This window comes from Salvelinus namaycush, unplaced genomic scaffold, assembly GCF_016432855.1.
Source record: "Salvelinus namaycush isolate Seneca unplaced genomic scaffold, SaNama_1.0 Scaffold638, whole genome shotgun sequence".
Taxonomy (NCBI): Eukaryota; Metazoa; Chordata; class Actinopteri; order Salmoniformes; family Salmonidae; genus Salvelinus; species Salvelinus namaycush.
Window position 1 is genome coordinate 82,751 of NW_024061351.1, and position 22,869 is coordinate 105,619.

The 22,869-nt window shown below is 45.0% G+C and overlaps 1 protein-coding gene across 1 annotated transcript in view; it reads right to left on the reverse strand.

Annotated features, from left to right (window-relative positions):
* The window catches only part of LOC120042218 (fibroblast growth factor 7-like), a 31,129-nt gene extending 11,127 nt beyond the window's left edge, over positions 1-20,002 (reverse strand). The window contains exon 1 of the mRNA XM_038987080.1: positions 19,726-20,002. Within this exon, the coding sequence (XP_038843008.1) occupies positions 19,726-20,002 (277 nt within the window). The remainder of the gene's footprint in view (positions 1-19,725) is intronic.
* Positions 20,003-22,869: the final 2,867 nt, after the last annotated feature.

Below are 22,869 nucleotides of genomic sequence, written 5' to 3' on the forward strand. Positions count from 1 at the left end.
ACTCTCCACCGTAGTAGCACCAACGGAAACCCCTAAACACCTACCTGAGCACTCTCGCCACCACCCTGTGAGAGTCCTCTGTGGCCAATAAACAGTGGGGTTATGCCAAGCTAACCAGGGTAGGCCCAGCACCACGGGAAACGCAGGAGATTCAATAAGGAAAAGACACATTTTCTCCATGTGACCCCCCTGCGTCACCATGCCCAAAGGAGCGGTGACCTCCCTAATTAACCCTGACCCTAATGGTTGACTATCTAAGGCGTGAACGGGGAAGGGCACATCCACGGGAGCAATGGGGGTCTAAACTATGAGCTAACGCTCTATCAATAAAATTCCCAGCCGCGCCTGAATCTACGAGCTCCTTATGCTGGGAATGCGGGGAAAACTCAGGAAAAGTGACAGACACAAACATATGTGCAACACAGAGGACTCTGGGTGAGAATGGTGCCAGCTCACCTGGGGTGAAGCCAGAGTGCCCTGCCTGCTGCCTGGATTCCCAGAGGAACCAACCCGGCACCGACCAGCAGTGTGACCTCTGCGGCCACAGATGGTGCACGAGCAGAAACCCCCTCCGGTCTCCCTGCGCACCGCCCCTCCCAGCTCCATGGGTATCGGAGAGGGGGTGCGGGAGGATGGAACCACCAGACCCGATCTGGACGTCCTCGAGTAGCCAGCAGGTTGTCCAACCGGATGGACAGGTCCACCAGCTGGTCGAAATTGAGGGTGGTGTCTCTGCAGGCCAGCTCCTGACAGACGTCCTCGCGCAGACTGCAGCGGTAGTGGTTGATCAGGGCCCTAAACTCCAGGGCAAACTCCTGGGCGATCCTCGTCTCCTACCTCAGATGGTAGAGGCGCTCACCCGCCGCTCTGCCCTCGGGCGGGTGGTCGAAGACTGCCCGGAAACGGCGGGTGAACTCCTCAAAATGGTCCAACGCCGCATCTACCCCTCTCCACACGGCGTTGGCCCACTCCAGGGCTTTCCCGGTGAGGCACGAGACGAGGGTGGACACCCTCTCACGGTCCGATGGAGCTGGGTGGACCGTGGCCAGATAGAGGTTAAGTTGGAGGAGGAAACCCTGGCAGTTGGCAGCACTCCCGTCGTACTCCTGTGGCAAGGAGAGACGGATCCCACTGGGTTCAGGCGGGAAAGGGGCGCTCAGGAGGCGCTGGAAGAACTCCCTGTCTCTCCCAGCGGTCCATTGTCTGGACAACGAGATCCATGGAGGCGCCCAGATGGTAAAGCATTACCGCATGCTCCTGGACGCGCTCCTCCACCTCCATGGCCGGGGTACTTTCTCCTGCTGACTCCATAGGTGGTCGGAGATTCTGTAAGGGGTGCGTGTAGGTGGCAGGGAAGTCAGGCGCAGGAGAACGAACTTGGTATAAACGGAGTTGTTTAATAAATGCTGACAAAACTCCAAAACAACCAAAATGTACAAAATAACAAAGTGGGTACAAAACCCGTCGCACACCAACACTAAATAGCACATCACATACAAACAAAACAATCTCCGACAAGGACATGAGGGGAAACAGAGGGTTAAATACACAACATGTAATTGATGGGATTGGAACCAGGTGTGAAGGAAGACAAGACAAAACCAATGGAAAATGAAAAATGGATCAGTGATGGCTAGAAGGTGGTGACGTCGACCGCCGAACACCGCCCGAACAAGGAGAGGGACCGACTTCGGCGGAAGTTGTGACAGACAGACTCAGAGCAACAGACAGACACAGAGCAACAGACAGGCAGGCAGACAGACACAGCGCAACAGACAGACATGCAGACAGACACATAGCAACAGATAGACATGCAGACAGACACAGAGCAACCGACAGACAGACAGACAGACAGACAGACAGACAGACAGACAGACAGACAGACAGACAGACAGACAGACAGACAGACAGACAGACAGACAGACACAGAGCAGCAGACAGACAGACACAGAGCAGCAGACAGACAGACACAGAGCAACAGACAGACACAGAGCAACAGACATAGAGCAACATGCATTCATACAGACACAGAGCAACAGACAGGCAGACAGACACAGAGCAACAGACAAGCAGACAGACGCAGAGTGACAGCCATACAGACGCAGAGCAACAGACAGGCAGACAGACATAGAGCAACAGACAGGCAGACACCGAGCAACAGACAGACATACAGGCAGACAGACACAGAGCAACAGACAGACATACAGACACAGAGCAGCAGCCATACAGGCAGACACAGAGCAACAGACAGGCACACAGAGAGACACAGAGCAACAGACAGACAGACACAGAGTAACAGACAGGCAGTTGTCATGCTTTGATGTGTGTGTAGCAGCTTCATGGACATAGACACTCAGATTAAGTGCTGAGCTCTTTGAGCCACAGCTATTTGTCAGATCAAAATTGATGCCAATGTCTCAATGTCAGGGAGATAGAACTGCAGTGGAGCGGAGAGGGAGAGGGGGAGGGAGTGGGAGAGAGAGAACCGCTGTAACAGTCAGACTCAGAGAGCTAGACCACTGCCAAACCCTAACGTGAGAAACTTTACTAAACATTTTGAGTAAATCTTTAATCATGTATTGAAGCCAATGGTACAGTTGTGGGAAGGTTGTAGTTGCACGAATGTTTCTCAATCCCTTCTTCTCAATCCAACCCTCACTGGTTAATATCTCCCATGGGAAGCAGGAGATGATCCAGCCCTCACTGGTTAATATCTCCCATGGGAAGCAGGAGATGATCCAGCCCTCACTGGTTAATATCTCCCATGTGAAGCAGGAGATGATCCAGCCCTCACTGGTTAATATCTCCCATGGGAAGCAGGAGATGATCCAGCCCTCACTGGTTAATATCTCCCATGGGAAGCAGGAGATGATCCAGCCCTCACTGGTTAATATCTCCCATGGGAAGCAGGAGATGATCCAGTCCTCACTGGTTAATATCTCCCATGTGAAGCAGGAGATGATCCAACCCTCACTGGTTAATATCTCCCATGGGAAGCAGGAGATGATCCAACCCTCACTGGTTAATATCTCCCATGGGAAGCAGGAGATGATCCAGCCCTCACTGGTTAATATCTCCCATGGGAAGCAGGAGATGATCCAGCCCTCACTGGTTAATATCTCCCATGGGAAGCAGGAGATGATCCAACCCTCACTGGTTAATATCTCCCATGGGAAGCAGGAGATGATCCAGTCCTCACTGGTTAATATCTCCCATGTGAAGCAGGAGATGATCCAACCCTCACTGGTTAATATCTCCCATGGGAAACAGGAGACGATCCAGTCCTCACTGGTTAATATCTCCCATGGGAAGCAGGAGATGATCCAACCCTCACTGGTTAATATCTCCCATGTGAAGCAGGAGATGATCCAACCCTCACTGGTTAATATCTCCCATGTGAAGCAGGAGATGATCCAGTCCTCACTGGTTAATATCTCCCATGTGAAGCAGGAGATGATCCAGCCCTCACTGGTTAATATCTCCCATGTGAAGCAGGAGATGATCCAGTCCTCACTGGTTAATATCTCCCATGTGAAGCAGGAGATGATCCAACCCTCACTGGTTAATATCTCCCATGGGAAGCAGGAGATGATCCAGCCCTCACTGGTTAATATCTCCCATGGGAAGCAGGAGATGATTCAGCCCTCACTGGTTAATATCTCCCATGGGAAGCAGGAGATGATCCAACCCTCACTGGTTAATATCTCCCATGGGAAGCAGGAGATGATCCAACCCTCACTGGTTAATATCTCCCATGGGAAACAGGAGACGATCCAGTCCTCACTGGTTAATATCTCCCATGGGAAGCAGGAGATGATCCAGTCCTCACTGGTTAATATCTCCCATGGGAAGCAGGAGATGATCCAGTCCTCACTGGTTAATATCTCCCATGGGAAGACTGGGGCTAGGCTGGGGCTAGGCTGTAGTTATATGATGAAAGGTATTGTGCTGCGGCTAGGCTGTAGTTATATAATGAAAGGTATTGTGCTGGGGCTAGGCTGTAGTTATATGATGAAAGGTATTGTGCTGGGGCTAGGCTGTAGTTATATGATGAAAGGTATTGTGCTGGGGCTAGGCTGTAGTTATATGATGAAAGGTATTGTGCTGGGGCTAGGCTATAGTTATATGATGAAAGGTATTGTGCTGGGGCTAGGCTGTAGTTATATGATGAAAGGTATTGTGCTGGGGCTAGGCTGTAGTTATATGATGAAAGGTATTGTGCTGGGGCTAGGCTGTAGTTATATGATGAAAGGTATTGTGCTGGGGCTAGGCTGTAGTTATATGATGAAAGGTATTGTGCTGGGGCTAGGCTGTAGTTATATGATGAAAGGTATTGTGCTGGGGCTAGGCTGTAGTTATATGATGAAAGGTATTGTGCTGGGGCTAGGCTGTAGTTATATGATGAAAGGTATTGTGCTGGGGCTAGGCTGTAGGTATATGATGAAAGGTATTGTGCTGCGGCTAGGCTGTAGTTATATGATGAAAGGTATTGTGCTGGGGCTAGGCTGTAGGTATATGATGAAAGGTATTGTGCTGCGGCTAGGCTGTAGTTATATGATGAAAGGTATTGTGCTGGGGCTGACTTTCGGCTAGCAGACAGAGTACTTTGTCACAGAAACACAGAGCTGAGAGCTATAAAGCAGCTGAGAGCTATAAAGCAGCTGAGAGCTATAAAGCAGCTGAGAGCTGTAAAGCAGCTGAGAGCTATAAAGCAGCTGAGAGCTGTAAAGCAGCTGAGAGCTATAAAGCAGCTGAGAGCTGTAAAGCAGCTGAGAGCTGTAATTCAGCTGAGAGCTATAAAGCAGCTGAGAGCTATAAAGCAGCTGAGAGCTATAAAGCAGCTGAGAGCTGTAATTCAGCTGAGAGCTATAAAGCAGCTTTATAGCTGTTTAAGGGTTGTAAATCTGAAAGCTTATCTCACTGAATAAGAAGCCTGTAGGATAAAGGCTGTACCACTCCTGAGTGTGTGGATGTTAATTAGGAACCTGCATCACAGCTGAGTGTATGGATGTTTATTAGGAACCTGCATCACCGCTGAGTGTGTGGATGTTAATTAGGAACCTGCATCACAGCTGAGTGTGTGGATGTTAATTAGGAATCTTCATCACAGCTGAGTGTGTGGATGTTTATTAGGAACCTGCATCACAGCTGAGTGTATGGATGTTTATTAGGAACCTGCATCACAGCTTAGGGTATGGATGTTTATTAGGAACCTGCATCACAGCTGAGTGTGTGGATGTTAATTAGGAACCTGCATTACAGCTGAGTGTATGGATGTTTATTAGGAACCTGCATCACAGCTGAGTGTATGGATGTTTATTAGGAACCTGCATCACAGCTGAGTGTGTGGATGTTTATTAGGAACCTGCATCACAGCTGAGTGTATGAATGTTTATTAGGAACCTGCATCACAGCTGAGTGTGTGGATGTTTATTAGGAACCTGCATCACAGCTGAGTGTATGAATGTTTATTAGCAACCTGCATCACAGCTGAGTGTATGGATGTTAATTAGGAACCTGCATCACAGCTGAGTGTGTGGATGTTAATTAGGAACCTGCATCACAGCTGAGTGTGTGGATGTTAATTAGGAACCTGCATCACAGCTGAGTGTGTGGATGTTTATTAGGAACCTGCATCACAGCTGAGTGTATGAATGTTTATTAGCAACCTGCATCACAGCTGAGTGTATGGATGTTTATTAGGAACCTGCATCACAGCTGAGTGTATGGATGTTTATTAGGAACCTGCATCACAGCTGAGTGTATGGATGTTTATTAGGAACCTGCATCACAGCTGAGTGTATGAATGTTTATTAGGAACCTGCATCACAGCTGAGTGTATGGATGTTTATTAGCAACCTGCATCACAGCTGAGTGTGTGGATGTTTATTAGGAACCTGCATCACAGCTGAGTGTGTGGATGTTTATTAGGAACCTGCATCACAGCTGAGTGTATGGATGTTTATTAGCAACCTGCATCACAGCTGAGTGTATGGATGTTTATTAGGAACCTGCATCACAGCTGAGTGTGTGGATGTTTATTAGGAACCTGCATCACAGCTGAGTGTATGGATGTTTATTAGGAACCTGCATCACAGCTGAGTGTATGGATGTTTATTAGGAACCTGCATCACAGCTGAGTGTATGAATGTTTATTAGGAACCTGCATCACAGCTGAGTGTATGAATGTTTATTAGGAACCTGCATCACAGCTGAGTGTATGGATGTTTATTAGGAACCTGCATCACAGCTGAGTGTGTGGATGTTTATTAGGAACCTGCATCACAGCTGAGTGTGTGGATGTTAATTAGGAACCTGCATCACAGCTGAGTGTATGGATGTTTATTAGGAACCTGCATCACAGCTGAGTGTATGGATGTTTATTAGGAACCTGCATCACAGCTGAGTGTATGGATGTTAATTAGGAACCTGCATCACAGCTGAGTGTATGGATGTTTATTAGGAACCTGCATCACAGCTGAGTGTGTGGATGTTTATTAGGAACCTGCATCACAGCTGAGTGTATGGATGTTTATTAGGAACCTGCATCACAGCTGAGTGTGTGGATGTTTATTAGGAACCTGCATCACAGCTGAGTGTATGGATGTTTATTAGGAACCTGCATCACAGCTGAGTGTATGAATGTTTATTAGGAACCTGCATCACAGCTGAGTGTATGGATGTTTATTAGGAACCTGCATCACAGCTGAGTGTATGGATGTTAATTAGGAACCTGCATCACAGCTGAGTGTGTGGATGTTAATTAGGAACCTGCATCACAGCTGAGTGTGTGGATGTTTATTAGGAACCTGCATCACAGCTGAGTGTATGAATGTTTATTAGGAACCTGCATCACAGCTGAGTGTATGGATGTTTATTAGGAACCTGCATCACAGCTGAGTGTATGAATGTTTATTAGGAACCTGCATCACAGCTGAGTGTATGGATGTCTATTAGGGTCCTGCATCACAGCTGAGTGTATGGATGTTTTTTAGGAACCTGCATCACAGCTGAGTGTATGGATGTCGATTAGGAACCTGCATCACAGCTGAGTGTATGGATGTTTATTAGGAACCTGCATCACAGCTGAGTGTATGGATGTCTATTAGGAACCTGCATCACAGCTGAGTGTATGGATGTCTATTAGGAACCTGCATCACAGCTGAGTGTATGGATGTTTATTAGGAACCTGCATCACAGCTGAGTGTATGGATGTTAATTAGTAACCTGCATCACAGCTGAGTGTATGGATGTTTATTAGGAACCTGCATCACAGCTGAGTGTGTGGATGTTAATTAGGAACCTGCATCACAGCTGAGTGTATGAATGTTTATTAGGATCCTGCATCACAGCTGAGTGTGTGGATGTTTATTAGGAACCTGCATCACAGCTGAGTGTATGGATGTTATTAGGAACCTGCATCACAGCTGAGTGTATGAATGTTTATTAGGAACCTGCATCACAGCTGAGTGTGTGGATGTTTATTAGGAACCTGCATCACAGCTGAGTGTATGGATGTTATTAGGAACCTGCATCACAGCTGAGTGTATGAATGTTTATTAGGAACCTGCATCACAGCTGAGTGTATGGATGTTATTAGGAACCTGCATCACAGCTGAGTGTGTGGATGTTTATTAGGAACCTGCATCACAGCTGAGTGTGTGGATGTTTATTAGGAACCTGCATCACAGCTGAGTGTGTGGATGTTTATTAGGAACATGCATCACAGCTGAGTGTGTGGATGTTAATTAGGAACCTGCATCACAGCTGAGTGTGTGGATGTTAATTAGGAACCTGCATCACAGCTGAGTGTATGGATGTTTATTAGGAACCTGCATCACAGCTGAGGGTATGGATGTTTATTAGGAACCTGCATCACAGCTGAGTGTATGGATGTTTATTAGGAACCTGCATCACAGCTGAGTGTATGGATGTTTATTAGGAACCTGCATCACAGCTGAGTGTATGAATGTTTATTAGCAACCTGCATCACAGCTGAGTGTATGGATGTTTATTAGGAACCTGCATCACAGCTGAGTGTATGGATGTTTATTAGGAACCTGCATCACAGCTGAGTGTATGAATGTTTATTAGGAACCTGCATCACAGCTGAGTGTATGGATGTTTATTAGGAACCTGCATCACAGCTGAGTGTATGGATGTTTATTAGGAACCTGCATCACAGCTGAGTGTATGGATGTTTATTAGGAACCTGCATCACAGCTGAGTGTGTGGATGTTTATTAGGAACCTTGATCTCTTCGATATCTCTTCTCTACTCTGGTGTTTCTAATCTTTTCTAAGGGGTTCTAAGCCCATGTGTGTCTCGGTACCGCTGAGTCACAGGCGTCTGATGTTTTATGGGGCGTAACACTGAGGATGCGTCTCAGGTCAGATCTGGCTGCTGAGGTTATTCAGGGAGACACATGGAGGCTGACACTGACTGATAGAACAGGGCCATATCTATTATACTGTTATACTGTTATAATAGGGTCACAATATATTTGTAATACTAACAGCGTCGCAATACTATATACCGTACAGTGTATTCTATTGTAATAACAGAGTAACAATAGTATTATCTGGTATATTGATATAACAGGGTAACAAATCAATGATACTGTTGTATATTGGTTATACTGTGTTATAACATGGTAACAAATCAATGATGCTGTTGTATATCTGTTATATTGTGTTATAACAGGGTAACAATACTATTATATAGTCTGTTGTACTGGTTTATAACAGGGTAACAATACTATTATATAGTCTGTTGTACTGGTTTATAACAGGGTAACAATACTATTATATAGTCTGTTGTACTGGTTTATAACAGGGTAACAATACTATTATATAGTCTATCTGTTGTACTGGATTATAACAGGGTAACAATACTATTATATAGTCTGTTGTACTGGTTTATAACAGGGTAACAATACTATTATATAGTCTGTTGTACTGGATTATAACAGGGTAACAATACTATTATATAGTCTGTTGTACTGGTTTATAACAGGGTAACAATACTATTATATAGTCTGTTGTACTGGTTTATAACAGGGTAACAATACTATTATATAGTCTGTTGTACTGGATTATAACAGGATAACAATACTATTATATAGTCTGTTGTACTGGATTATAACAGGGTAACAATACTATTATCTGGTCTGTTGTACTGGATTATAACAGGGTAACAATACTATTATAGAGTCTATCTGTTGTACTGGATTATAACATGGTAACACTACTATTATATAGTCTATCTGTTGTACTGGATTATAACAGGGTAACAATACTATTATATAGTCTATCTGTTGTACTGGATTATAACAGGGTAACAATACTATTATATAGTCTATCTGTTGTACTGGATTATAACAGGATAACAATACTATTATATAGTCTGTTGTACTGGATTATAACAGGGTAACAATACTATTATATAGTCTGTTGTACTGGATTATAACATGATAACAATACTATTATATAGTCTATCTGTTGTACTGGATTATAACATGATAACAATACTATTATATAGTCTGTTGTACTGGATTATAACAGGATAACAATACTATTATATAGTCTGTTGTACTGGATTATAACATGATAACAATACTATTATATAGTCTATCTGTTGTACTGGATTATAACAGGGTAACAATACTATTATATAGTCTGTTGTACTGGATTATAACAGGATAACAATACTATTATATAGTCTGTTGTACTGGATTATAACATGATAACAATACTATTATATAGTCTATCTGTTGTACTGGATTATAACAGGGTAACAATACTATTATATAGTCTGTTGTACTGGATTATAACAGGATAACAATACTATTATAGAGTCTATCTGTTGTACTGGATTATAACAGGATAACAATACTATTATATAGTCTGTTGTACTGGATTATAACAGGATAACAATACTATTATCTGGTCTGTTGTACTGGATTATAACAGGGTAACAATACTATTATATAGTCTATCTGTTGTACTGGATTATAACAGGATAACAATACTATTATATAGTCTGTTGTACTGGATTATAAAAGGGTAACAATACTATTATATAGTCTGTTGTACTGGATTATAACAGGGTAACAATACTATTATATAGTATGTTGTACTGGATTATAACAGGATAACAATACTATTATATAGTCTGTTGTACTGGATTATAACAGGATAACAATACTATTATATAGTCTGTTGTACTGGATTATAACAGAATAGCAATACTATTATATAGTCTATCTGTTGTACTGGATTATAACAGGGTAACAATGCTATTATATAGTCTGTTGTACTGGTTTATAACAGGATAACAATACTATTATATAGTCTATCTGTTGTACTGGATTATAACAGGATAACAATACTATTATATAGTCTGTTGTACTGGATTATAACAGGGTAACAATACTATTATATAGTCTGTTGTACTGGATTATAACAGGATAACAATGCTATTATATAGTCTATCTGTTGTACTGGATTATAACAGGGTAACAATGCTATTATATAGTCTGTTGTACTGGTTTATAACAGGATAACAATACTATTATATAGTCTATCTGTTGTACTGGATTATAACAGGGTAACAATACTATTATATAGTCTGTTGTACTGGATTATAACAGGATAACAATACTATTATATAGTATATCTGTTGTTGTCACGCCCTGACCTTAGATATCTCTGTTTTTCTATATATTTTGGTTAGGTCAGGGTGTGACTAGGGTGGATACGCTAGTTTTGTATGTCTAAGGGTGTTGTATGTCTAGGGGTTTTGTATGTCTATGTTGGCCTGATATGGTTCCCAATCAGAGACAGCTGTTTATCGTTGTCTCTGATTGGGGTTCATATTTAGGTAGCCATTTCCTCGTTTGTGTTGTGGGATCTTGTCTACGTATAGTTGTCTTTGTGCACATCAGTAGCTTCACATTTCGTTTGTTCTTTATTTTGTTTTGTTAGGTGAGTTTCAGTTTATTAAAATTATGTGGAACTCTACTCACGCTGCGCCTTGGTCTCATCTTTACGACGACCGTGACAGTTGTACTGGATTATAACAGGGAAACAATACTGTTATGTAGTATATATGTTGTACTGGGGCAACAGACACAACACACTCACCAGCAAACTGTCTGGAGGGTTTAAGAGTGTTCCCATATGTTTTTGAATAGCCTACAGCAGGGTTAGGCAACTACATTCAGCCGCAGGACGATTTCTGTCGGAGCGGATGGTCAGAACATAACTTTAATCATTTGTACACTACAAATTGACCACAACTAAGTCGAAAAAGAGATTGTATTTGAAAATAACAATACTTTCATACCTTGAATACATTGAGACAAGATCACATACGTCTCTTTTTTAAATTTGTGGGAATACTTGGGAACAGATTTCCTAAATTAAACAAATTTCTAGCTGAATTCCAGGTGATTTTACAGTATTTTCTTTTGACCAAAAACAAAAATCTTAAAATGTACTAAACTTTTGGGGGGCCAAAAGAAATCAATCACTGGTTTAAACTGGCTCTTGCAGACTCCTGGCATACAGTTACAAATGATTTCCTTAAAACCAGATACAGTAAAACCTGCTCTGCTGTCTATGAAGACCCTTATTCAGTGTTTTCACTACAAGCCAACAGTCCTCTACTAGCGTCATATGTTAGTGATTCAGATTAATATGCTCTGCCAATGGCTGTGTCTGAAATCTGGTTTGCCTACTACTTACTTAAACTGCATACTGTGTACTAATCATATAAACTCAGCAAAAAAAGAAACGTCCTCTCACTGTCAACTGCGTTTATTTTCAGCAAACTTAACATGTGTAAATATTTGTATGAACATAGCAAGATTCAACAACTGAGACATAAACGGAACAAGTTCCATAGACATGTGACTAACAGAAATGGAATAATGTGTCCCTGAACAAAGGAGGGGTCAAAATCAAAAGTAACAGTCAGTATCTGGTGTGGCCACCAGCATTAAGTACTGCAGTGCATCTCCTCCTCATGGACTGCACCAGATTTGCCAGTTCTTTCTGTGAGATGTTACCCCACTCTTCCACCAAGGCACCTGCAAGTTCCCGGACATTTCTGGGGGGAATGGCCCTAGCCCTCACCCTCCGATCTAACAGGTCCCAGACGTGCTCAATGGGATTGAGATCTGGGCTCTTCGCTGGCCATGGCAGAACACTGACATTCCTGTCTTGCAGGGAATCCCGCACAGAACGAGCAGTATTGCTGGTGGCATTGTCATGCTGGAGGGTCATGTCAGGATGAGCCTGCAGGAAGGGTACCACATGAGGGAGGAGGATGTCTTCCCTGTAACGCACAGCATTGAGATTGCCTGCAATGACAACAAGCTCAGTCCGATGATGCTGTGACACACCGCCCCAGACCATGACGGACCCTCCACCTCCAAATCGCTCCCGCTCCAGAGTACAGGCCTCGGTGTAACGCTCATTCCTTCGATGATAAACGCGAATCCGACCATCACCCCTGGTGAGACAAAACTGCGACTCGTCAGTAACGAGCACTTTTTGCCAGTCCTGTCTGGTCCAGCGACGGTGGGTTTGTGCCCATAGTCGACGTTGTTGCAGGTGATGTCTGGTGAGGACCTGCCTTACAACAGGCCTACAAGCTCTCAGTCCAGCCTCTCTCAGCTTATTGCGGACAGTCTGAGCACTGATGGAGGGATTGTGTGTTCCTGGTGTAACTAGGGCAGTTGTTGTTTCCATCCTGTACCTGTCCCGTAGGTGTGATGTTCGGCTGTACGATCCTGTGCAGGTGTTGTTACACGTGGTCTGCCACTGCGAGGACGATCAGCTCTCCGTCCTGTCTCCCTGTAGCGCTGTCTTAGGCGTCTCACAGTACGGCCACATCTGCAGTCCTCATGCCTCCTTGCAGCATGCCTAAGGCACGTTCACGCAGATGAGCAGGGACCCTGGGCATCTTTCTTTTGTTGTTTTTCAGAGTCAGTAGAAAGGCCTCTTTAGTGTCCTAAGTATGTATTGCTGTGACCTTAATTGCCTACCGTCTGTAAGCTGTTAGTGTCTTAACGACCGTTCCACAGGTGCATGTTCATTAATTATTTATGGTTCATTGAACAAGCATGGGAAAAAGTGTTTAAACCCTTTACAATGAAGATCTGTGAAGTTATTTGGATTTTTACGAATTATCTTTGAAAGACAGGGTCCTTCTTTTTTTGCTGAGTTTACTATTTAGAACATACTGTTTAATAAAAACCTAATGCAGTAAGCAACAAATATCAGCATACTAGGCTCATCCTACTGAGAATGCGTCATCTCATGCACAATTGTGTTGATTCCTGCCATTGTTTCATTTTGGTACTTAAAATGTAGGATAGCAAAAGGCAAAAATGTCATTATTATCCGTCTGGTGAGTGGTTGAGCCTTCTTGGTTGCGTGACATCACTCCTAGTCCTAACCAAAACGCAAAACACTGGCGGGCAATTTCTCTCACCTCGGATCTAAAACCAGTAGTAACCACCAACTTTAATGACAGTTATCTTACAATTCAAATACATATCTAATATTCCTGCACCGCAGTAACATTGTCGCAGAGGAATGCTTGTTCGCTAGCTACAGGGTTTGAGTCACCTCAGCTGTTTTTTTATGAAACAGTTCAGCTAGCAATGCTAGGTAGCTAGCTAACGTTAGCTGAACTACATCTAGACTCGGAAGTTTATGCATGGCCACATAGACACGGGATTCAGGGGCCAGCTGGTGAGATATGATTCTACTATGGGCAACAACAACTGGATGCTAGTTTGTTTTCAACAAAATATGTCAAACTCATAGCTGTATAGTTTATCCAGTGACCATCGCATTTAGAAGGATAGCTACTGACTGAAATGTAGCTAGCTCACTGGCCAGGCAGTAGCCACTACTCGCCAGCTAATTGTCGATTTCCTATTCTTTGGAACATTTGGGTTGACTTGCTCATATCAAGCAACAGACAGTTTGTATACATTTTTAAAATAATAATTTGTGGACTTGCTTTATGAATAATTGGTATGTAGCTGGAAGTCGGTGCTCACTGATCATCCCAGCGAGCACGCCTTTTCAGTGCATCTGTGTGATGTCACACACCCAAAAAGGCTCAACCAAGCGCCCGACGTAACTCATGAATATTAATGACTTTGCCTCCAGCTATCCTACGAAAGGAAATTTTGATTTTGGTACAGCACGTCCCCTCAGCTGATTATCAGCTGTTGTGAAAGCCATGAGTCTGGAAAGACCATTCTCTTCTTCAATAGCGTGCAGAGTATTCTACTAGATGAAAAGCGGAAATGAGTAAGACATCCTGGCATTTAAAGCATATTCTTATTATTTTACGAAATGTCACGTATTATAAAACATACCCAAAATGCCTACTATTTAGAACGCAAATATGGGTATTCAGGCACCGACTTTTATCTCGTCCGGTGTAATATACTATACTATAGGCCTGTTAGCTCATACAGTACAGTATGTTACCTGTGTTTGTTTTGGTTGTCAGGTTGGACTAACACAGTGGACAGGACATTGAGCAGAATACCCTGAGAAACAGATCCTATGCCTGTTCCTGTAACAGCCTCTTAACACTGTCCACCCTGAGAAACAGATCCTATGCCTGTTCCTGTAACAGCCTCTTAACACTGTCCACCCTGAGAAACAGATCCTATGCCTGTTCCTGTAACAGCCTCTTAACACTGTCCACCCTGAGAAACAGATCCTATGCCTGTTCCTGTAACAGTATCTCATTGTTGGGGTACTCTCTTGTTTTAGCATAAAGGGTTAGAAAGACTGACTAGAAAACAAGAGAAACTGGATGATTTAGTCTGCTCTAGTCAGCACAAATAGCACATAAATGTATGTATCTAAATGACTTCCTGTCAGCCATTGGAGTACATCAAGTTCCATCACAAGTCTCAGACACTAGTTTGAAAGACTGTCAGAGTTCACTTCATAATCCATCGCTGAACTTGTTCACTGTATGAGTAAAGTCTTAGATTGTCGTCTGTGCTCAGAGATGCTCTTAACGAAAAATATAGTTCAGGTCGGTGAGAACAAATTGTTGTGACCAACAGTTACTCTTTCCCCACTTTGTCATGTTTGTGTCCGCCTGTCTGCCTGCCTGCCTGCCTGCCTGCCTGCCTGCCTGTCTGTCTGTCTGTCTGTCTGTCTGTCTGTCTGTCTGTCTGTCTGTCTGTCTGTCTGTCTGTCTGTCTGTCTGTCTGTCTGTCTGTCTGTCTGTCTGTCTGTCTGTCTGTCTGTCTGTCTGTCTGTCTGTCTGTCTGTCTGTCTGTGCAGCGGTTGTGTTCAAGGCTGGTTAGTCCCCCAAGCCCTACTCACTTCACCTCGGCCCTGCCCTGCCCACCTCACTTCACCTCGGCCCAGCCCAGCCCTCCCCACCTCACCCCAGCCCAGCCTAGCCCAGGCCAGAGAGGAACAGAGCAATATGAATCAAAGATTTATTAGCTGTATTCATGGGCTCTTCAAAGGCCTGTCTGCCTGTGTGTGTGTGTGTGTGTGTGTGTGTGTGTGTGTGTGTGTGTGTGTGTGTGTGTGTGTGTGTGTGTGTGTGTGTGTGTGTGTGTGTGTGTGTGTGTGTGTGTGTGTGCGTGTGTGTACGTGCGTGCGTGTGTGCGTGTGTGCGTGCCTGCATGTCTCCCTGCTTGCTATTGTCAGACACATCTGGGTGGATCCATTTCTCTGCTTTTCAAGGCCAGTTTTTGTTTCGCAAGACCCATCTTCCCCCTCCTCACCAGAGACCCAGGCTACCCTGGTCACGCCAACATTCCACAGCCAGATAGACAGGCTACCCTGGTCACGCCAACATTTCACAGCCAGATAGACAGGCTACCCTGGTCACACCAACATTCCACAGCCAGATAGACAGGTAGACAGGCTACCCTGGTCACACCAACATTCCACAGCCAGATAGACAGGTAGACAGGCTACCCTGGTCACCAACATTCCACAGCCAGGTAGACAGGCTACCCTGGTCACGTCAACATTCCACAGCCAGATAGAAATGCTACCCTGGTCACCAACATTCCACAGCCAGATAGACAGGCTAGCCTGGTCACACCAACATTCCACAGACAGGTAGACAGGCTAACCTGGTCACGCCAACATTCCACAGCCAGATAGACAGGCTACCCTGGTCACGCCAACATTCCACAGCCAGATAGACAGGCTACCCTGGTAACACCAACATTCCACAGCCAGGTAGACAGGATACCCTGGTCACACCAACATTCCACAGCCAGGTAGACAGGATACCCTGGTCACACCAACATTCCACAGCCAGATAGACAGGCTATCCTGGTCACGCCAACATTCCACAGCCAGGTATACAGGCTACCCTGGTCACGCCAACATTCCACAGCCAGATAGACAGGCATATGGACAGGTGAGCAGGCAGACAGACAGATAGATAGATAGACAGGTGGGCGTGTGAGCAGACAGACAGGTAGACAGGCTACCCTGGTCACGCCAGCATTCCACTGACACACAGACAGATAGACAGACAGGCAGGGAGGGAGGCAGGCAGACGGGCAGGTGAGCAGACAGGCAGACAGACAGACAGACAGACAGGCGGGCGGGCGGAGAGTGAAGAGACAGACAGACACGATTGAAACCTATAGAGTGATTGTTTTGATGTCACACTCACACACACTAACTCCGTATCTCTGTGGATAGACTAGGTCAGCTTGGGCCACTTCACTGAGGTGTTTAATATGTGCGTGGGTGCGTGCGTGCTTCATGCCAGTTCATTTGTCTTGAGCGTCTGCATCCCCAGCCCCAACTCCCAGCCCCTTGGTTTACTTCATTAGTGGCTGTGTTTACATGGTGTTATGGTTTGCTTGGCCAGAGCCCACACCTGCTTCACTTTACCTCTGTCACTTTGGCTGCCCTAACAGAGACACATGACCCATTACCAGTGTGATTACACTGCAGAGGGAACATTGGACAATAACATCAGGCTGCTCCAGGGAGTCCCAGAGGGGAGAGAGCTAGCTGCTATATGACCGTGTTCCAACATCCTTATTACTCACTCAACAGACTGGGAGATAACTCACATAGACACAGAGGAATCTGCCAGCTGAGCTTTCTGTCTCTCCGCTTCTTGGTTTTTCTCCCTCTGTTTGTTTTTTGGTTTCTCTCTCTCTGTTTTTCTGCTCTCCCTGTTTTTCTGCTCTCTGTTTCTTTCTTCACTTTCTTTCCCCCTCTCTATTGCTCTCTCTCTCTCTCTCTCTCTCTCTGTCTCTCTCTCTCTCTCCATCTCTGACTAGACATGAGTGACTAAGATCTCAGCAACGTGGACATTGCTCAACCATATTGTTATTAGCAGTAACACATCAGCCGTAAAAATGTTTAGACATCTCTGAGAGTCTAAAGCAGCCCATAAATATACAGTGAGTAGAATGTATAAGTCACCCTCTCTACATCTACTGTTGCTGAGAGTCTACTCAGAGCCACCTGTTAGTAAGAGATGAATCCTACAACACAGACTGGAATTCAATCAAACCTGCCCCACCAGTTTACGCGGTATCTATCTTTGTTTACAAACTACGACCTGCGCAATATGAGTTTGTTTGATTGAATTCCATTGAAGTGATGAGTCCTAAGACAACACATACTGTAGATGTTAAGATGTGGATAATAAAACCAGCCTTACTGTAGCAATTAATGGGGTATTAAACATATAATATAACATTTGGATCTGTAACATTACTGTAACATTTGGCGGGTCTTATAGATATAGATATACACTAGATAGATAATTCTTACTGTAACAGTTGGCGAGTTAAGGGTTAATTAGGGCTAAGTGCATTGCTCAAGGGTACATCAACAGATTTTCACCTTGTCGGTTCAGGGATTCGAACTAGGGACCTGTCGGTTACTGGCTCAATGCTCTAACCCAGCGGTGTCAAACTAATTTTGTTCCAGGAGCCCCTATTTGGTCGAGGTCCAGGGGCCACACCAAAAATTGGCTATATTTTCGCTCCGTTAAAAATAGTTTTCTATCCATCGTTTTGGGAATTTTCAATGCTCCCGGACTGTCTAGCTTTCATTTCTGGGATTATTAGCGAGCTGGACAGAGTCAAGAAACTGTATGATTGTAGGTCCATTATCATTTATACTCAGTTTTGATTTGGTTTTAGTCATTTTAAAGTATATTGAGTTCGTTCCCCCTCGAGTGCCCGGACACACCTGCTCTAACCTGCTAGGCTACCTGCTGCCCTATACAGTGTATAGATCAGTCTCACTGTAACAATTGGTGGGGTCTTATAGATAGATATACAGTATATAGATCAGTCTTACTGTAACAGTTGGTGGGGTCTTATATATATATACACAGTATATAGATCAGTCTTACTGTCACAGTTGGTGGGGTCTTATAGATATATATATACAGTATATAGATCAGTCTCACTGTAACAGTTGGTGGCGTTTTATAGATATATATACAGTATATAGATCAGTCTCACTGTAACAGTTGGTGGCGTTTTATAGATATATATACAGTATATAGATCAGTCTCACTGTAACAGTTGGTGGCGTTTTATAGATATATATACAGTATATAGATCAGTCTCACTGTAACAGTTGGTGGCGTTTTATAGATATATATACAGTATATAGATCAGTCTCACTGTAACAGTTGGTGGCGTTTTATAGATATATATACAGTATATAGATCAGTCTCACTGTAACAGTTGGTGGCGTTTTATAGATATATATACAGTATATAGATCAGTCTCACTCAGCGGCGGCTACGATTTAACAGCGGCAGCCACTATTTAGCAGCGGCGGCAATGATTTAGCAGCGGCGGCCAAGATTTACCAACGCCGGCCCCGATTTAGCAGCGGCGGGCACGATTTAGCAGCGGAGGCCACGATTTAGCAGCGGAGGCCACGATTTAGCAGTGTCGGGCACGATTTAACAGCGGCGGGCACGATTTAGCAGCGGAGGCCACGATTTAGCAGTGTCGGGCACGATTTAGCAGCGGCGGGCACGATTTAGCAGCGGCGGGCACGATTTAGCAGCGGAGGCCACGATTTAGCAGTGTCGGGCACGATTTAACAGCGGCGGGCACGATTTAACAGTGACGGCCCTGATTTAGCAGTGTCGGGCACGATTTAACAGCGGCGGGCACGATTTAACAGTGACGGGCACGATTTAGCAGTGTCGGGCACGATTTAGCAGTGTCGGGCACGATTTAGCAGTGACGGGCACGATTTAGCAGTGACGGGCACGATTTAGCAGTGTCGGGCACGATTTAGCAGTGTCGGGCACGATTTAACAGCGGCGGCCCCGATTTAGCAGCGGCGGCCCCGATTTAGCAGTGACGGGCACGATTTAGCAGAGGCGGCAACGATTTAGCAGCGGCGGCCACTATTTAGCAGCGGCGGCAACGATTTAGCAGAGGCGGCAACGATTTAGCAGCGGCGGCCACGATTTACCAACGACGGCAACGATTTAGCAGCAGAGGCCACGGTTTAGCAGCGGCGGTGCAGATTTACCCATGGCGGCCCTGATTTAGCAGCGGCGGGCACACGGCGGCCCCGATTTAGCAGCGATTTAACAGCGGAAGCCACGATTTAGCAGCGTCGGGCACGATTTAGCAGCGGAGGCCACGATTTAACAGCAGCGGGCACGATTTAATGTATATAGGGGAAACACTGGTCTTACTGTAACAGTTGGTGGGGTCTTGTGTCCCGTTGATGTTGCCGTAGTCGTCGACGGTAAGGAACCACTGCGTCCGGCTGAACAGCTGTCGTATGCGTACATCTCCCCCTTCCATGTAGTCGTAGTTCCGTGCGTGGTGCTCGTGCTTGGAGCAGTTCATGATGGCGGCCAGCTGCTCGGGTGTGCAGTTGCTGCAGGCCACACACACGCTGCCCAGCAGGAAGATGAGGTGAAGGTACAGTCCCGACAGCAAGTTAGGCAGGTTGCATGGCAGTGGCATCCATCTGGGCATTATAATGCACTGCTGTGGGGCGCCACGGACAACATGCTGAAATACTGCTGTCTGCTCCGGCAGACAGAACAGAACAGAGTGCCAGACAGAGCCCTCCTAGCGCTGTTCACTAGGAGCCTGGATGGGCTGGTCCCCCTAACCTGTGACCTGTAACCCCTGGCTGGGGCGCTGAGGCCAGCTGGTGGGAGGTGGAGTGGGTGGAGGGTAGGAGGGTTGCAGAGTGACCAGGCACTAGTGTGATGTCTCTCTCTGTTTGGAGTTGTTGTCTGTCTCTCTGTTGTAAGGACACAAGGCTGTAGGTTGATGTCCGTCAGTCTCACTGTCTCTCTGTATGAATGAGGCCAGTCTTTATGTTGATGTCCGTCTGTCTCACTGTCTCTCTGTATGAATGAGGCCAGTCTTTATGTTGATGTCCGTCTGTCTGTCTCAGTGTAATCCTCACTGTGTGTGTCGGCTGTGTGATCCCGGCAGAGGAGACCGTCGTCCAACAGCAGACATTGTCTTGTCTGTTTCCGGATGTTTCCGGATGTTTCAGGGGTTCTGTGGAGGCCAGAGCTGTGGAAGAGAAGGATGTTTGTGTGTGTGTTAGATGTCTGCAATTTCTACAGCCTGTAATTTAGACAGCAGTCCAGTGGATGTGGATCTACAGTATACTACTACTCACTCCCACTTGGATAGTCTGATTCCCAGACAGTGTTGAGTGTTAAAGTGAGGAGTTGAGCTGCAGTGCTGAATGTAACACTGGACATCTGCTTTAGGTTTGTAACCTTGCTCTAGTAGCCGGTCCCTCTTAATCCCAGTGTGTAGTGGTTTACCAAACTGTCCCCAGACCAGTCTTCTGCCTACTGTACTGTACCTTACTGATCTGTGCTTTCAAAACCTATTCAATTAGCAACAACACTGATTGTGATATGTCCGATTTCATAGATTCTGTTGTCAATGGCTCTATCGGTCTCTGCGATCTTGTTGTTGTCATTTGTCTCAGACAGAGTTGTCTGGAAATGGAAATGGAAGCTGTGCATGCTCAAGATGTGATTCTCAAAAGATGCCAGCTCAAGATGCGAGTTCAAGTTCCTGAATAAAGTCAAAAAAGGGAAGTGAAATGAAGTCTCCTTTAGCTGTGTGTGGATAGATGGAAATATCCTAGAGCTGCTATCTCTATATTTCTATATATATCTCTAAACCTCTATCTGTAATATCTGTATCTGTCTGCAACACGTCTATAGACTTTCAGTCAGTCTCAACAGATAAACAGAAGCCTCACCAAACCCTGAGCTCCTATACACACATTCACTCATCAATTCACTAAATCACAAATAATCCAACAACTCTTAATTCATTTCCTAATACATTTCCTAAAAGTTTTCTTACTGCAGAGCAGTTCTTAACTGAATTGACTGGTTCAATAAAATGTAAATAAATATAAAGAGAACGAATAGAGAAGAGTTGAATAAAGTTGGAATAAAAACTTACATTAGTATGGAGCGTTCAGAGATGAAACAGTTAGTGGTATTCCTCTTCCTTAGAAGCTTTAGAGTTCCTGTGATCCCACTGCTTCTGATCACTTATAACCTGTGTGTGTGTAGGTGTGTGTGTGTGTGAGAGAGAGAGAAAGAGTGTATGTATGTGTGTGCATGTCCCTGGGACTTCTCAGTTAGTCAGTGCTTTAGCAGCCAGGCTCTCCTCTCTGTAGTGTGAGCTGTGCAACATCCTCCCTGTCCGTCTGTCTGTCTGTTGTGGGCTAGCAGGGAAGGCTAGCTCAGTCAGATAAATGTCTCTCTGACCTCACGCAACAGCAATTAGCTCCCAGCCACTCAGCTGTCACTGGTGGAGAGAGAGGGAGACAGAGAGGGAGAGAGCGAGAGTACCCCCGTTCATCACCAACCCTCGCCCCAAAACTCCCCCTTTCTGTTCCACTCTGTTTCTCTCTCTGTTTTACTCTCTCTCTCTCTCTCTCTCTCTCTCTCTCTCTCTCTCTCTCCCTCTCTCTCTCTCTCTCTCTCTCTCTCTCTCTCTCTCTCTCTCTCTCTCTCTCTCTCTCTCTCTCTCTCTCTCTCTCCATCTCTCTCTCTCCGTCTCTCTCTCTCTCTCTCTCCGTCTCTCTCTCTCTCTCTCTCTCTCTCTCTCTCTCTCTCTCTCCGTCTCTCTCTCTCTCTCTCTCTCTCTCTCTGTCTCTCTCTCTCCCTCTCTGTCTCTCTCTCTCTCTCTCTCTCTCTCTCTCTCTCTGTCTCTCTCTCTCCCTCTCTGTCTCTCTCTCTCTCTCTCTCTCTCTCTCTCTCTCTCTCTCTCTCTCTCTCTGTCTCTCTCTCTCTCTCCGTCTCTCTCTCTCTCTCTCTCTCTGTCTCTCTCTCTCTCTCCGTCTCTCTCTCTCTCTCTCTCTCTCTCTCTCTCTCTCTCTCTCTCCTCTCTCTCTCTCTCCGTCTCTCTCATGCTGTATCTCTATTTTTCTCAATTTCTTTCTCTCTCTCTTTCTCTGTTTTACTCTCTTTCTGCCTCTTTCTCTGTATCTCTCTCTGTATCTCTCTCTGTATCTCGCTTTCTCTCTCTATCTCTCTGTTTTTGTCTGTCAGTCGGCCAGTCATCCTGAGAGGGAGCTATAAACATGAAGAAATAGCTGATTTTCTCCTGGTCTGCTCCTGGAAAGTCATTCTTACATTAGCATGCTCTTTCAACGACCAGCGCAGCATCTCTCTCCTCCTTTCCCACCAAATGCCCCCTCACTTAAACGCTTTAGCATGGTTTCAAATATCAACTCCTGTGTCACTTTAAAGTTAGTTAGAAAACCGTACCTTGAATTAAAGAGCGTTATGAGATTATTACACAAAATTATAAACATCCAAAGACCAACCTTTCCC